We start from the raw sequence: 17356 nt of genomic DNA on the forward strand, positions 1-17356 counted from the left end.
TGGGTCTGTTGAGTTTGATTGAAGCTGTGTTATTTAGTTAGAAGAAAAGGCATCAACTTTAAATGTCAAACTATACATCATAAATTGTTCAACTTTTCCTATTTTAGCTTGTTTGAAATAAATGACATACCGTGGTAGTCTTCCTGGTCTGTAGGTGGCAGCAGAGAAGGGGAGCGTTTGTTTTTCTACAATCGACGAGCGACGGTCAGATGACCTGCGTGACTGTAGCAGATCTATAAACGATGTGCTGCGGTGTTTAACCGTCTGGTCAGATAGTGGTTGTTTTATAGATCAGTATAATCAGTGAGGTCAGAGGGGGAGAAGCTGTTTGGAGAACCGAGCGTGTCTGCCTGCCTGCTCCGGTAGTGGCTACGTGTAATACTAGAGGAAAATGGCAGATAGAAAAAACAATAATGCTCCCAACACCAATTCAAATTTATTGTTCAGCGCCGCCCCCGAGTTTAACTTCAACCTGCCCTTCATGCCAGTGAGTCAGGCCACTGGTCCGGCGGTGCTGTCAGGAGGTGAGACTGGTTCTGACTCTGGAGGGATCCAAACACCAGTGGGGTCGTTAGCATGCTAAGCTAGCTAGCTAACTGGGCTCCTGTGCTGCTGTCAGCTAATTTTTTGGTGTGAAAGAAATGGAAACAGAAAGAAACTGTGTCTGAGAAGGAAGCCGTTTGACAAGCAGCTTTATCTAGACTGACAGTTGTGTGTTTCGGTCAGACTGTCAGCTGTCTGGTGTTTTATTTTACACCTGTTTCACTGGGTCACAGCAACAAAACAGTTTAGTCTTGGAATTAGCTACATCCTGTTGCCATTCATTTCAGTTAACGGACAGTTTGACATCCTTTTTCGACATTTGAAGATGCTACTCTTTGCTCAGCTAAAGTGTGATGAGCATTTTCTCTACTATCTGATAGCTTAAAGACATAAAAGTCGAAAATAGTCGTTATATTGACATTTTTTATTTGACCAATACATTTTTTTTTCTGGGTGGAGATGACATAAACAAGGGAAAACAGGAAGTATGGTATTGTGTCAATGGGCCAGACAACATTGTCAAAGTAGCAGCATCATGAGAAACGAGGACTACATTAGGTTTCTGGAGGAAAGCATCGGGCAGTATGTAGAAACACTTTGCCTTGGGCAGCATTAGACTTTCAGCAAGACAGTGATCTGAAACATACAGCCAAAATCATGAAGAAATAGTTACCAGAAAACAATATCAGTATGTTGGAGTCCAGACCTGCACCCCATTGAGAATCTGTACTAGAAACTGAAGACCTGGGCGAGAAAGTCTCCAACCTCAGAGACCTAGAGATCATCACAATGAGGAGATGTGCAGAAAGATTCTCAGCGATTTAAAATACAAAAAAAACCTTCACATTAAATCAAGGTTTGGATGCGTATGAATAATGTAACTGTGTATGCCCACTGCCTCTGTGTTTTGCATGTGTGTTGTAGCTGCGTCCAAATGTAAATGTTTTGCTCCATTTTGATGTCCATTAGAAGATTCCACTGATGTTGGAGAAGAAGACAGTTTTCTCGGTCAGACCTCTGGGAACGGCGCAGCCCCCTCTACGTTCAACTACTTCTCCAGCCCCGTAACCAGTAGCGACCCGTTTGCATCCATAGGACAGACACCATGCCCACCGCCAGCGCTGTCTACAGCCCCGACAACAACAGGACCTGTTTCTGTTCCCAGCAGCGTCAACATGGCTCCAGCACCTCCTCCGGCCTCGCAAATGAACCCTGCCACTTCAGTGTTTGGCGGCGCTGTTTACCAGAGTCCCCTGGGGCGTCACACGCCTCCACCCACATCGATGACCCCACCGCCTCCCCAAATGCAGCCACAGAGTTACAACCCATACCGACACACCCCCACCAGCAGCAGAGCCAGTCCTTACATCCCAGCTCCTGAGATCCTGCCGCCGACACACACACCTCAGCAGAATCCCTACTCTCTCAGCTCCCCGCCTCAAACCTTCCCGATGTCAGGACCCACGTTTACAACGGTAGATATAAGCTCATCAGAAACTGTCAGACATTGTTGGGTTTGTAGCGTACTTGATTCACTTATTTGGATGATTATCCAGCTGTCTCGATTTCTAGCTCATCGTCTAAAGTGTAACTATAAAAAAATGCATCACAACTTTCTCTTTTCAGCCTCCTCCCACACATATTCAAGGGCCTCCACCTACAGCCTCCACTGCTGGAGCTGTAGTTCCTGCAGGTCCAATGATGCCGTACAACTACAACGTCTATGAAGCAGTTCAGCCTCATTGGTTCTACTGCAAGCAGGTGGAGTCTAAGAGCGTCTGGCTTCCTTTCAGCATCATCGACTCCCTTCAGCTTGAGGAGACGTACAACTCTGGTGTGAAAGCCTACCTCACAGGCAAACTAAGTCGATGATTATAATCACAAAGACCTGATCTGAAACTGTTGCTCAATGCTTTTGCTCTTCCAGTTCAACCAGACCCAGAGAACGTGATTGTGCGGACAGATGGAGGGCGCTACGACGTGCAGCTCTATGACCGCATGCGGACTGCAGTGTTCTGGGAGGAAGAGCCTACAGAAGTCCGGCGCTGCAGCTGGTTCTACAAAGGCGATACAGACAGTCGCTTTGTTCCTTATTCTGAGGAGTTTAGCGACAAGCTGGAGGTTTGTCTAACTTCTTCTTTCACTGATCAAATTAAAATGCTCGAGTTTTAGCTGAAAGCTAGCATGTTAATGTGTGTAATAAATTGTGTATGTCTTTCAACCTCAGACAGAATATAAGAAAGCTGTGTCTACCAACCAGTGGCACCGCAGACTGGAGTTCCCATCAGGAGAAACGATTGTCATGCACAATCCAAAGGTAGGCATTTGCTTCCTTACTGATAACTAGTGGTCTTGTAATGATTAAACCCGTTTATAAGGTGATTGTAATTTACCTGTTTGCCTCTGCAGGTCATTGTGCAGTTTCAGCCCTCCTCTATTCCAGATGAGTGGGGCACAACTCAGGATGGGCAGACGAGGCCCAGAGTGGTGAAGAGAGGGATTGATGATGACCATGATGAAGTGCCTGATGGTAGTTTTTACACACGCATCAATTTGCTCTAAGTGGATGCACCTAGAAAGTGTTAGAATCCGTGTAAATCAAAATAAAGTGCACTTATCTTCTGTAAGTACTGTTAATAAAACAGATGAGGGCTTTCATAGGACTATTGTGAAAGTAAGAGCTACCATAATGTGTATGGAGAAGGTGAACATGGGTCAGATGTTAAAAGGGCGATAGTTGACCTGTAGATCACTGTGAGAATTCCACATGTTCATTAGGTGCCATTTCTTCCAGGGGAGCTCCCCAAGGTGGATCATCTTGTGTTCATGGTTCATGGGATCGGTCCTGTGTGTGACCTCAGGTTCAGAAGCATGATTGAGTGTGGTGAGTACCTGCTGTTCACCAGGATTTGTGTTCTCTTCATGATGACATTTATGAATTAAAGCGTACAAATACAATGTTCTGTTTTGTGCTTTCAGTGGACGACTTCCGTAATGTGTCGCTGAAGCTGCTGCACAGTCACTTTAAGAAATCGCTGGATGATCACGCTATCAGCCGGGTGGAGTTTCTGCCTGTTCAGTGGCACACGGCTCTACATGGAGATGCCACAGGAGTGGACAGGTGAGGACAGACTGGTTTACACAAGAGAAACGACACACAGACACGTGGTCGGTATCATCACCTTACGTTCAGGCTGTAATGGAAATCTGGTTGTTCAACATATGATTCTGAGCTTAGCATTCCAGATATGTAGAACTACTTCCACATAAACACTGAAATAGTGTGTGCATCAGGTTCAGGTGTCTGAAGTTTTTTAGTCAACAATTTTGAAGAGAAATGTTGCAAGAAGTTCTGAAAATTATTATCAGCAGGGCTGCAATCAGTGACTATTTTAATTGCTGGTTAATCTGTTGATCATCTTCTTGATTAGTTATCTGCGCTATAGGATATCAGAAAATGGTTAAAAATGTCAAAGTCCAAGATGAAGTCCTCAAATGTCTTGTTTTATCCACAACCCAAAGATATACACTTTGCTGTCATATTGTAGTAACGAAATCGGAAAATATTTAAATTTAGGAAGCTGAAATTGTTTGAAATCACTGCGTTTTTTTTCTTTAAAATGACTTAAACCATTTAACCAATTATCAAAATAGTTGGCACTTCATTTATTAGCTGACAGCCAATGAATTAATCATAGCAGATCTCAAAAAGAGCAAAGCTATCATGCATGTGTCTGCCCCGTGTAAATCTAAAATATATCTAGTTTGAATTTTTAAAAAACAGCTAGTGTGTCTAGTGTTGAGTAAACATTCAGATTTGTGCAAACAGAGCACTTGTTGGGGACTATTTTCAGCTGCAGATTAGTGCTCATTGGGTGCTCTAGTGACTGTAGTTACAGCAGCAGGACAGTGTCTGTGGTTTGATTCAAAATAAGCTTCGGTTTGGATGATTTTAGTCGAGAAGGAACCTGTTGCCCAGTTTAAGATGTGGCAAAACACGGGACGTCTGTGTAAGAGAGAAAAAATGATGTCAGATTCTGGATACTTGTGTGAGGATAAACCTATTGCTTGCTTCAGTCTTTTTATGTGTTTTGTTAACAACAAGCAAAGTATCAAATTTCACCAAACTCCTCCTTTGAATTTAATACCGACTCATTTCTCGTCCCTGTAGGAGGATAAAGAAGATCACCTTGCCCAGCACTGGCCGTCTGCGTCACTTTACAAACGAGACTTTGTTAGATGTGCTTTTCTACAACAGTCCTACGTACTGCCAGACCATCATGGACACAGTTGCCCTAGAAATTAACCGCCTTTATGCCCTGTTCTTGGCGAGGAACCCAGACTACAGAGGAGGGATTTCAGTGGCCGGACACAGTTTAGGTAATAAACCAGTTCATTAGCTTTAGCACCTGTGGTTTATGTTCCCTCTTCTGTTTTTTAAACCTTCTTTCTGTTGGTCCTCTCCTCTGTACCTGCAGGTTCCCTGATTCTCTTCGATCTGCTTTCTAATCAGAAGAACGGTTCACAGGCACCGATCATGCCAACCATACCCGCTGCTAATGGAGATGCCAATCAGGTAATTAAACAGTTAATCTGAATTAAAGGTATACAGTAACAGGTAAACTCTCCCCATGCTAATGAATTGAATAGTTTCATGTTTTCCACTAAAACCATTGTATTTATTTCCCCTCTGGATGTGATGCATGTAATAATGTTTTCTCCTCTTTAGCCTACTGACACACATAACGGATACCTTCAAATGTATGCTGAGTTGTGTAACAGTCAATCTTGCTTCTCATACCAGGTGACAGCCCCGGTTACTCAGGGAAACAATGCTGTTACCCCTCCGGCTGTGGAGGAGCCGCCAAAAGAAGATGGAGAGGAGTTTGAGGATCTTTCAGCTGTGCTGCAACATCTGGGCCTGTCTGAGTACAAGGGCACCTTTGATGAGGAGAAGATTGACATTGAGTCTTTTGTAAGAATAAAAGCTGCATTTGGCTTTTATGTAGGCATGATTTATTTCAAGCCAAACAGATTTGTCTTCAAAAAACAGCACAAGAATGCTGTTTTACAAGAAAAATGTCAGTTACAAAGGTCCAGTCTGGGGAGTAATGTATCTTTGATGTCATTTTCATATATTATTCTTATATAATAGCAGTTCCAGTTTCATTTTGTCCCTCTGACTTATTCTTATTTTAGCTTATGTGCACAATTGAGGACCTGAAGGAGATGGGAATCCCTCTGGGTCCCAGGAAAAAGATTGCCAAGTTTGTCAAAGAAAGACTGAATAAGCTGGTAAGTTTGTCTCTTGGGTATTTGTGATACTTGCAAACCAGATGGTGATGACTAAAATGCTGATTTTGACCCTGCTGTGGTTTCATTTACACACAGGCTGCACGTCAGGCAGCTGAGGAGAAGAAAGCGGAGGTCAGAGAGGTCAGTCAGGCTGCAGCGCCAACACCAGCAGCAGCTGAAGCTCTGGCTGTCGCTGCCGTCAAACAGCTTCCAGTGGGACACGCTGTCTCCTCCATCCACGTCGACTACAATTACTTTGAAGTTGGTACTGGGCAGGTAAATAAGTCTCACCTGAGGGAGGTTGTTGCAGCTGTTCAAGATGGCATGAAGGTGGATTTTAAGTTAATATTAATAACTTGTGGTGGCCCTGTAGGTGTCTGTGGTCTACCACGCTCTGGACTTTGAGCCTGTGAATTTCTTTGCCCTGGGTTCTCCAATCGGCATGTTTCTGACGGTCCGAGGCCTCGAGAAGATTGAAGAGACGTACCAGCTGCCCACATGCAAACGATTCTTCAATATTTATCACCCGGTATGCAACTCCGCCAACATTAATATGCTGAAGAAGTTACTGCTAATAAGGCCTTAGATGCTTTTACTTACAAATGTGTATAAATTAACCTTCTGTGCAGAAGCATTTCATTCAGTAACCTAATGGCTCAGATTATCACATACCCACAACATCCACGCTTTGACTCATGCCTGGAGGACCTTTGGTGTGTTTCCTGTCTGTATTTCTGCTTGTGATGTCAAGTGAAGGCAAAAATACAAATGAAGTAGCTAAAGGCAAAATCAAAATGTGATGGGAGCAAAGTGGCTGACTTATTTTATCCATCCATCCGTTATCTATTCATCGCTGAATCCTCATCAGGGTCACGGGGGGGTGGAGTCGATCACAGCTGACTTACGGTGAAGGCAGGAAACACCCTGGACAGATCACCAGTCTATCACAGGGTTATACATGGAGCCAATCGCACTCACATTCACACCTACCGACTGTTTAGAATTATCATTTAACCTCAGTATGAAAAAACCTGCGTGAGCTCTTTTATGTGTTAGTTTATTTACTGATGATATATTTCCTTTCAGTTGGACCCAGTGGCCTACAGGATCGAGCCCATGATACTGCCAGACTTGGACTTGAAGCCTGTTTTGATCCCACATCACAAAGGAAGGAAAAGGCTTCATCTGGGTAAGAGACCCAAGTAACAAAACCACCACTGTCATTATTCTGTTAACAGTTTAGGAGTGTTGCATTATAGCAGTGCTGATAATAGTCCAGCACCAGTGAATTTCCTGTTGACACTCCCACATAGGAACAACATAGTTATTATTACAGACTCTCTGACCTCCCTGCACTTGAGTTTTTTGTACAAAAATAAGACAAAACACACAAAAACAATGTTAAATATGAATTTGAGTGATAGTGAGGGATTCTGGAAACTTTCAGTAAGGCAAAATAAACCTCATGTTTTACGTATGTGATTGAATTTGAAGACAACATGGACAGAACTTGTACCTTTGTGCATATCTTAACAATATATAGGCCAGTCCCAATGAATGCCAGCTTTTTTGATCCTATAAATGAGTCCATATTGTCACTTTGTCATGGCAGCAAAACCTGGAAACTAATCTTGCTGTAGTTGCCAAATTTTACTAAAGTTAGAAGCCTCAAATGTTCATGAAAATTTGAACAAAGACTGTATTTTTAGTAGGAAATATGAATGGAACCATATAAAAACACTTACAGGAACTGTGTAAGACCCCAGTACCACCCTTCTGAAATTTTTGAAAATGTTTATTCCATTTTTAAGGGCCAATAATTAAGAATATGGCCTCTCCTGGAGCCATCTGATCATTTGGATCTACTGTAAACATTTTTCCTTTGTCCTCACCAAATGTCATGACTTTGGGATTTATATTTGTGCAGATATTTCCTCAAATTTAGCCCAAGTATTTCACAGAATGTAGTTCTTGGTCCCAAATATTAAATAGGCAGTGAACAAAATCTGAGGCAGTGGAGCAACACCTCCTTCTGAAATGATATTTTCCCTTAATTTTTCTAAAGATATCACAGTATTACTGTTACTGTGAAGTGTGCAGTCTTGTGTTAGAAGACGTATTTAAAGTTGTAATACTAAATTCCAACAGTAACACTCATGCGAGCAAAATAAACTAATTTGTTGTCTTGTGTTAGTGAAAGTCCCCAGTTCAGGCCTCTTATGGGTGTGGTGTTCAAATATCTGGTGACACAATACAGAGACTCTGTTCTTACTTTTGATTTGCTGCGGTGCAATAAATGGCAAACAGAACAGAACATTGTTTTATCTGGCCTCTGAGGAAACATGGGAGGCTGCTGATCACAATCTCGTTTCTTCTGGTGGTTAAAGTTGAACATTAACAAGAGGGTTGTTGTTTCATTTCAATACATCTAACAATAGTTATGACATTTGTCAGTTTTTCCTCTGTGTAGTCATGCTGTATGTTGGAATGACAGAAGCTGGTTTTGGCTCCAACTGAACAGGTTTTTATCAAACACAGAGATGATTTGTGCGTTTCAGAGCTGAAGGAGAGTCTCTCTAGGATGGGCTCTGACTTGAAGCAGGGTTTTATCAGCTCTCTGAGAAGCGCCTGGCAGACGCTCAACGACTTTGCTCGAGCTCACACCTCGTCTGCCCAACTGCAGGCTGAGCTGGCCATTGTGGCCAATCAGATCGCAGAGGAGGAGAAACACGTCGAGGAGGGTGAGTTTCTTCCAACATATGCCTCTTCAGTCAAGTTATTTCTGTACCGTGTGATATGAACAGCTGTGTTCTGGTTTGTCACAGAACACAGGATTCCAGAGAGCCCCGAGCCACAAAAAGAAGAGGAACCTCAGGTGAAGATCGGGATGCTGAACGGAGGGAATCGCATCGACTACGTCCTGCAGGAGAAGCCCATCGAGAGTTTCAATGAGTACCTGTTTGCCCTCCAGAGTCACCTCTGCTACTGGTACGAACAAGTTAATTTGAATTTGCGATGAATCACAATCTGCAGTTGCTACTAGAACTGAAGAAATTCGTTGACCGAATGAACAGGGCTGCAAATAACCGTTATTTTCTTAATTAATCAATCAGTTGATTCAGCTATTAAATGTACGGAAATGCTGAAAAATGAGTTTCCCGAAACCCAAGATGATGTCCAAAAACAAAATAAAGACAGGAGTAAAGAAACTTAAAAATAATAGTTTCTGGAATCAGAAGGTCATTGATTAGGTTTCTTTAGTGAAAGAAAAACTAATCAATGAGCAAAATAGTTAATAGTTGACAACTAATCAGTTAGTTGCTGCAGCTCTGATCGACACAAACTTACTTAGCAATTATATTGATTTAATACTTTTTTCATGCAAATATGCCAAACTTTTAATAGCTTCAGTCTGTGAAATGTAACAATTTATAGTTTCTTTAATTTATTATAAAATAAATATCTAAAGGTTTTGGAATGTTGGTCAGATCAGCTGTTCTCACAGTTTTCTTATCTTTCATATTAGTAAAATAATCAAGATTATTTAGGACAATGGGATCATTGGTCACACTTTTGATTGTCTAACATGTGATTTTTTTAAAAACAGAAGCAATGCTTCCTTTTTTAGGTCACCGCTAATCGTTTAAAAAAGGAAATTGTTTTTAAAACAGACCAGCCTTTTTTCACAGACATATTGATGGGTCATAGCGGTAAATCACATGTAAAGAATGTGACTGAATACTCTTCTGATGTGCATGTTTTGTTGTTGTTCGTGTTGTCTCACTGTCATGACCGAGGCCTGTGTTGACATTTGTGTTGTTGTTTTGTAGGCAATCAGAAGACACAGCTCTGCTTCTTCTCAAAGAGATCTACAAGACCATGGGCTTCCATCCAGAACAGATAGCACATTAATACATTGAAAATGAGCCTGAAACTTTCCCATCTACTTTACTTCATGTCTTGATTTTTTTTTCTAGTTTCTTTCCTTTTATTTTCTATTGATGTAGTTTATTGTATACAGATGAATAATACAGTTGTATTATGCCATTTGTCTTAAATTAAGAAGCATACAAATGAGCTAGTTGATTCAAAGACACTTGACAAGTTTGATATTACATTTTTATAGCATAAATTATAGAACTGGTCAAGTTTACTAAAAAATATGTACCATCAGATCGAATGTTAACAGCAGGAACGACATAGCAGCAGTTAATGCAACCATCTGTAAGTTTTATTTCATGGCCAAAAATTTAAAATAAATCATTACCTTGTACATGAATTTTTTCTTGTTTGAATTGCTGTGTAATGCTGAAAGAAAGAGATAACATTTCTCCTGCAGGGTAAGGAGACTCTAAGACTATCTACAAAAAGCTGGAATATGCTGTAAAAACACTGGTTAAAAATAATTACAGTACAGGATGCGATGCAAGAACAACCTGCTTTCATCGTGAGAAATAAAGCACTTCTTGTCGGCTCCATGTCAGCTTTTGACGGCTGTACTCGTAACACCTAACATCCGCTCTCATTATGAGACGGAATGAACTTAACTAAGCCGTGGACGCAGCTTCAAACATTTTCAAAACAATCTTGTCAACATCTCGTATTACTTTAAGCATGTAGGCACAAAAATATTCAACTCACATGTATGAAACAACGGAATATTAGAAAAGTATTTACAAGAGAGTAACATTCAATCTCAGTCCAGTATCAGGAATCGTAGTGCTGAGTGATTCTCTCTGGGCTTAGATGACAGATTTATTATTTAGATAATACTGGTCCGTGTTGACCCGATATCGTCGCGCTGCATGCTATAAGCAGATCTTTGCTTCTGATTCTTCAACTATTTTATCAACATGCTTCTCTGGTAAACTGTTTACTTGGAAGCGGTCATCAACAAATAAAGACGGTGACTGATTGTCACACAAAACACGCAAAAAAAGGTCCCTTTTTAAAAGAAACTGCCAGTCTGAAAGAACCTATAAATACACTACTAACAAAACATTATGGCTCCATACATGTACAACTGCCAATATACTGTGAAAGATTGTTCATTGATTTAAAAACAAAGTTGAGAATCAGTACATACTTTTGGGTTCTTGTGTAGTGAAATTACATTTTTAACTTCCATCATGGGAAAGTGCAACTTCCTAATGTTCATACTGTCAATAAATTATAAGACGTTCTCTTTTTTGTAACTGTCTTTTGTTTCATTTAAAAATACTCCTGTTAAAACAGTAACAGCTGGTTGTCTTTAACGATGTTTGATCCCTTTTTGGAATGCAGAAATCATCGGAAACATCTGATATCTCCTGGCTGAAGTCACACTGAGTAGTGGAAAAAAAACTGGTGATGTTTTTAAAGCAGGTAGGAATGCTTCATGAAAGGCTTACGCTTCCTAAGTTATAACTGCATACTTCTTGAATTGACTTCAGAATGTAAAATGTAATGTCAAGCTAAATCCAAGAGATATATAACTGTTTTGTACATGTTTGTTTCCTTCAGTAAGTTAAATATTACTAATTTGATCATTTACGGCTGTAGCTCTCAGAAAGACGTGTACCGTGTTGCGTTTCACATTGATCGATGCTCATTTTGTACATTCATTTGTCTACAGCTGTGCGGTAAAACGCAGAAGGATCCGTGTAAACTGGTCTTTGCTTTAGTGCGTTAATAATGTCAGTACCTCACAGTCATTACGTAGGAATGATTTCGGGCACACAGACTTGCTCAGTCCTCTGTTTTGCTCTGAGTCTTGAAGGCCTGTTTGCGTAGGTGAGCCTCGATCTCCTCGCGGAAAACCAGCATGCCCAGGTGGGAGTGGGAGGCCTCGTTCATGGCTTTGGATTGGATGCACATGCGGTACTGCTCTGGCGTCAGCTCGTCGGCACATTGCTTCTCGTGCCACATGTGGAACAGACCCGACACCGGTGTCCGGATCACTATGGTGTCGCTCCGAAGATACTTCCTGTACAAGTGGACGTCTTCCACGCCCCAGCCTTTCACTTCAAGATCGAAACCACCTTGAGGAATAAAATCCATTTGCAAGATGTTAAAGTACGCCCAAACTCAAAAACTGTATTGGTAAAAAGCTCTTGAGGGTCTACTAGAATTTGCTTACATGCTTTATTGTACTGTATATTACGGCAGCACTGCTATGAATTTAGGAGTAGCAGCCACTCTTTTCTTTATGCCAAACTAGCTGTGAGTCAGTTGTTTTGCAAATGTGCAACATGGTGACATAGATCAGTAACAGAACAAAATCCTGGACTTCAGATGAGGCCTTTGTGGCAGGTTAGGAGTAGTGTTTGTATGATAAAGAACTTCCTTGAAAGTTTTTAGACTTTTTGCATGCCCAAAAACCTACAACATGTAGTAAAGAACAAAAAACCCAAAAAGAAGGATACGGGCTTCTGAAACGATCTGTGCTTACCAATATTTAGAAAATCTGAGCGATACTGACACGTCATTCCAAATCCAAAGTCTCTCCAGAATCCAGCGTCCTTTTTGTGAATCTATTTGAAATAAAAACGTCAATAAAAATGACAGATTTAAATCATCTTTCCGACATCCTACGTAAAGATGACTGTGAACTTCTACACCTCTTACCAGTTGGAGTTCAATGGGTGGAGCCAGCTCCAAATTTCCATAGACTATGGCAGGATTGTACAGACTGAACACCACTGGATAGAAGACTTTCTTGTCTACAAAACAAAACGAATCAAACCAATTTTAGCACATTTAACCGAAAACAAGAGCACAAGCGATGCAATTCCTTTGAGCAGCAGCAGGACTAAACCTACTCGGAGCGGCGTGGAGACGACAGGTGTTCAGGAACTCCAGTGTGAAATGGATGTCAACGTCGCAGAAAAACATCAGGACGTCGCCTTTCTTCCAAGCGTGGGCTCCGATGTCCAAACCTCGACCCCGAGAAAACTCCTCGTCCACTGGGATCAGAGTGTAATTGGAGAATGTTTCCTCCCTGTCAAACAACACGTTTGTTTAAACAAATGCCACACATTTAAATTCTCATTACAGACAGAAAGTAGCACAAGCATATGAAAAGCTCTTTCTACGCCGAAGGACGAACCTGGACATTTTTTCCAAAGAAGACTTCACTTCCTGCAGGCCTTCCTGGCCAAAATAAACCACTGTGAGATGCACTCGTCTGTCCTGCTGTATGCACACCTCCCTAAAAACACAAAGCTTTCAAATGAATTACAGGAGCCCTCTGCACAGTTGTATCTTATTCTGCTGGGTTATGCCAATAACCCGATAAGAACAGTCAGTCTCACCTGAAGTTTTGTAAGAACTGTGAGAAAGTTTCTACTCTGCCCGCCAGTGGCACTATGATGTTAATAATCATTCCAGATGTTTCTACAGATGTGCTCCTGACTTTCATCAACGGACCAAAAGGCCTGAAGAGTGTGACGTGGCGGAAGCTGCTCGAATCCTCTTTTTCAAAGAAGAGCTCATACAGCGTCCCTTTGTCTCGCTCTGTCCTGTATAGTCCTGACAAAATAATAACAACATGAAAAACATGATGCTACACTGAGAACACTCATCAGTCACAGTTATGTGTTCATCAGCATGAATCTTACCTTCCGTAAAGTGACCCTCTGTGTAGGTTTGCCGCTGCATCGGCATGTCGTCCTCCACCCCGTCCTCCTCATCTGGGTTGTTGATGATATCCAGCGCTGCCTCAATGACCTCCACCAGCTCGTCCCTGCGGTCTTTCCTGACAGGTTTCTCTTCTGGGTGTCGCGTCAGCCCCATCTCCAGCTGGTACACCTTCGAAGAAGTGAAGCTCTCAAAAGGCACCAGAGCGTACTCGCTTGGCAGACGCGCTCCTGTGTTCACCTCTGCCTTGTCGATCTGAGAATGCAGGTACTCCAGCAAATCTCCCGGCTCTTGGTCTTTGTTCTCAGCCAAACCCTGCACTCCTGGAGGCTCCTTCTTGTCCTGCAGGAGCTTCAGCTTGTCGCTCATTTCCTGAAGCTCCTGCTTAAGCTGGGCAATCTGACGCTTGAGGCTGGCGGCGCGGTTCAGGTGGCGCTCCTCCTGTTCCTGCAGCAGGGCCTGGTAGTATTCCTTCCCATAGTTGTCTCCTGCGATGCCGGGCAGAGCCAGGCTGACGTCTGCTGGCGGAGTGCACTCCAGCAGGTAGGCGAACAGCAGCAACACCAGCAGGAGGAAGAGGCCCAGGAAGAGCCAGCGGACTCGACCCTGGAGTGGCAACCCCCGCCTGGGCATCACGCTCTCATAAAAGCTATAGCTGGCAAGTCTGCATTCCCTTCCCCCTCTGCTCACATTACTAACAGCATGTTTGTGCACATCGTCTCAGGGATCTGGAAGGATGTTTGGGTCATTTTAGCATGAAGGTCTTGTTTCTTGGCTCCAATGCATCAGTGTCTTTATACATTGGTCCGGTGCAAATCCATGCACTGATCACCTGTGAAAAACACAGAAATCCACAGTGAAACAAAAAAGCTTTCCCAAGACTTTTAAATAAATCACTCTGATTAAAACATTGGATACCAGCTGATAACAGACAATGCCACTTAGTAGCACAACACTGTGTTACCATTCAAGCAACCACCCTGCCAGTTACAATTATATTCAATCAATCAAATATTTTTTTTCTGTAACAACTTGTTCAAAAGATTCCAACGTTCAGTCAGATTGTAGACTTCAAAGATTTAGTTAAAACCTGAAGAAACAGAGACAGGAGAAATTAGCTACACCTGGAGAGCTAGCACACGAATGCTAGGTCTGAGCCAAACAACAGTACAGAGAAAACTGGTGGGTGAGATTCACAGCAAGCTGCTAAACATTGACTTCTGGATTAACTGTCTCCTCTTCAAAATAAAAGCACAACACTGAGGAGCAGCAATGCAATCGACTGCAGATACCCAGAGGGACATTGGGGTTATATTGAACAGCATATTTCATATAAAACCACTGTGTTTAAGGTCGCTGACTCATAGACTAAAGAAATCTCATTCAAGGCCACTTTAGGAGTCCTTTACAAAAAGCCTGCTGGGAAACCTTCAATGTAGGAGTATTTAAACCTCAGCCTGTATTGTTTCTTGAAGGTCACACAGCTCCAGTCCTAAACTCACAAAGTCATGCTGATTTTGTGTTCTCACTCCCCTGGTTTCCACCTGGCCTCACAGGTGTAAATCAGTCCCAAGATGGCTATAATGAAAACCAGCAGGCCTCTGACTCCAAAGACTCAACGCTGGAAACGGCTTCTCTCAGGTTTCAAAAAAACTGCAACAGTTATCAAACCATGTTGATGCACCTTCACAGCGATAATTTTTTCCCCCCTGTACACTTATTTTTTTTGTCCTAAATGAATGTTTAATGTTGACATAAAGCATGACTTTTGGAAACCATTAAAAATGTTTCACAGGGACCCATTCTGCTGATAAAGAGGAACCAATGGCAAATACTGTACCCAACACAGAAGTCCTATTTTCCAACAAAAATAGTATTATGCTATTTTTGTTCAAAAGTGAGGGGTTCTACCCACACCAACAAGGACAAGCATTACATAAAGTTCAGTTAACCATGGTTAAAATAAAGACAGTAAGTCAGTATCACTGTGTTTTCTGTTTATTTCAGAATCAGTTATACTGCCAAGTAGATTTACGCATTTGAAGATTTAGACTTGGTGTTTTACTGCATATCAGTGAACACTGACAATCATAAAATTTAAAAGGACAATGAAAAATTTCAAAAAGCAAATGATAGAAGTTTATAAAATCAAGGTATTATAGATGGTATAATTCTTGAGACTTTACTTCTGGTGATTTTCCTTTGGCTTTGGATAAAACTACTTTGATGCCAAAAATTCCTCTATGAGGGGAAAACCCGTATTATTTAGAGGAATATGATCGTCATGATGAACTACTTATTTTTAAACTCTGCAGTGTGTTCACTTTTAAAGACAAACAGATCACTTGTAAGATTTGCTGGCTCGGCAACTTTGTGTGAAGAGGAAACACATGAAACTCTAACCACACTGACATCCACCTCATGACTTTACAGACTGTGTTTATTTTGTCTTCCTTCTAGCTGCAAATTACATAATTGCCTTGGTATGAATACATAGCCAGGAGTGAGCAGTGACACTTCAGATGGAAGTACGACACATTTATACATCAGCAGGGACTTACAGATTATAGATTTATTTAATGTTGCTTTGAAATTGGACTACTAGCAGAATGAAGCAGACAAATATTGACATTATAGCTTTCTCTTTGACATCTGTCCTTTTGGAAATCCTAACGCCAGACAGATACTGTACTCTTATTTTGAAAATTCCAAACCGGACAGTAGCGCTGTTCAGCAGCTGGCTTAGCGACAGTCGTTGCTTCACCCCGCTTTCAGATTATTTTACGTCCATTAAGGAGCCTGCTAATCACTTACAGTATTAAAAAAAACAATCACTCACCTAATCATGTGTTTGTCCATTCCTGCCCGTGTTTCTAGATCTTGGTTTTGGTGTAAAACCAGCGGCAGCAGCAGCTTCTGTTATAAAATGCCACGGAGCAAAGAGAAGCGAGTGGGTCGTAGTCTGCTTCCGCTCCGCAGCTGACCAATAGGAGCGCAGCTGCCGAGAAACGTCATCAAACACGCTGAAGCCCTGATTCATAATAACGACCTTTATTGTTACTAAAATTGCTATTTTTATGTTGAAATTATTAAGTTGTTATTGAATTGTTCTACGTATTACTACGTTTTTCTAAGTTGTGTTTTTGCCCGTGGCCATGATTAAAAAATTAAATGCTTTTCCAATAACTTAATTACAACATAAATATGTTAGTAAAAACAAGATTTGCTTGCTTTAACCACCAAAAATAATTGTTTTTGCTTCCCATTCTATTGCCCTGCGTGTTTCTCTGGTCTGATTGATAGAACAAATCTCTTATCACTGATGATGCATGAGCTGACAACTCTGAATTGAATAACCATCTAAATGGCAACAGATGATTTGTTTAATGTTTTAACATGTGATCTGTTATCACTATGGTGCACAAAGTAAACCAGGAAATGTTCCCATGAGATTCTATTTTTAGTTTTCCTTTTATTCATTTCCTTTATTAATTTCCATTAAGAGTGGCAGGAGCCTGGATAGTATCCCAGCAGACATTACGTGGAGACACTGCAACAGCATGAACAGGCCACCGGTCCATCACAGAGCTGCTTTAATCAATACTTAGACGCACTTCATTTGTTTTCTCTCTCTTGTTTGTTAGACACATGGTGATATAATTTTTTAACTACAATAAAGTGCACTACAAAACTTAAGTTTTTACAAATGGTATTTGGATAATATGAAGAGGGTGGTTGGTTATCACTGTCGCCTCACAGCTAGAAGATCCCTGGTTCACGCACAGTCTGGGATCTTTCTGTATGGAGTTTGCATGTTCTCCCTGTGCATGTGTGGGTTCTCACCGGGTTCTCTGACTTCCTCCCACAGTCCAAAACATGATGAAGTTAACTGGTGATTCTA

General features: G+C 41.5%; 2 protein-coding genes across 3 annotated transcripts; one reads left to right on the forward strand and one right to left on the reverse strand.

Annotated features, from left to right (window-relative positions):
• Positions 1 to 322: 322 nt before the first annotated feature.
• sec23ip (SEC23 interacting protein) lies at positions 323 to 10117 on the forward strand. The gene is made up of 18 exons (XM_022196287.2): positions 323 to 524; positions 1513 to 2018; positions 2170 to 2377; positions 2471 to 2664; positions 2771 to 2860; positions 2953 to 3073; positions 3338 to 3427; positions 3523 to 3664; positions 4715 to 4923; positions 5022 to 5119; positions 5348 to 5518; positions 5743 to 5838; positions 5935 to 6114; positions 6212 to 6367; positions 6925 to 7027; positions 8397 to 8579; positions 8664 to 8826; positions 9669 to 10117. The coding sequence occupies exons 1-18, from the start codon at positions 392 to 394 to the stop codon at positions 9748 to 9750; spliced, it is 2925 nt and encodes a 974-aa protein (XP_022051979.2). The 5' UTR covers positions 323 to 391; the 3' UTR covers positions 9751 to 10117.
• csgalnact2 (chondroitin sulfate N-acetylgalactosaminyltransferase 2) lies at positions 10048 to 16438 on the reverse strand. Of its 2 annotated transcripts, none has more exons than XM_022196315.2 (8): positions 16295 to 16438; positions 13437 to 14287; positions 13131 to 13347; positions 12926 to 13027; positions 12639 to 12817; positions 12445 to 12539; positions 12269 to 12350; positions 10048 to 11858 (listed from the first exon to the last, which is right to left on the reverse strand). In XM_022196315.2, exons 2-8 carry the CDS (start codon positions 14086 to 14088, stop codon positions 11566 to 11568), a joined length of 1620 nt encoding a protein of 539 aa, XP_022052007.1. In that variant the 5' UTR covers positions 14089 to 14287; positions 16295 to 16438; the 3' UTR covers positions 10048 to 11565. The 2 variants fall into 2 exon arrangements, with proteins under 2 accessions (XP_022052007.1, XP_051815506.1); XM_051959546.1 differs by lacking the exon at positions 16295 to 16438 and adding an exon at positions 14578 to 14643.
• Between the last annotated feature and the right edge of the window lie 918 nt (positions 16439 to 17356).

This window comes from Acanthochromis polyacanthus, chromosome 15, assembly GCF_021347895.1.
Source record: "Acanthochromis polyacanthus isolate Apoly-LR-REF ecotype Palm Island chromosome 15, KAUST_Apoly_ChrSc, whole genome shotgun sequence".
Classification (NCBI taxonomy): Eukaryota; Metazoa; Chordata; class Actinopteri; family Pomacentridae; genus Acanthochromis; species Acanthochromis polyacanthus.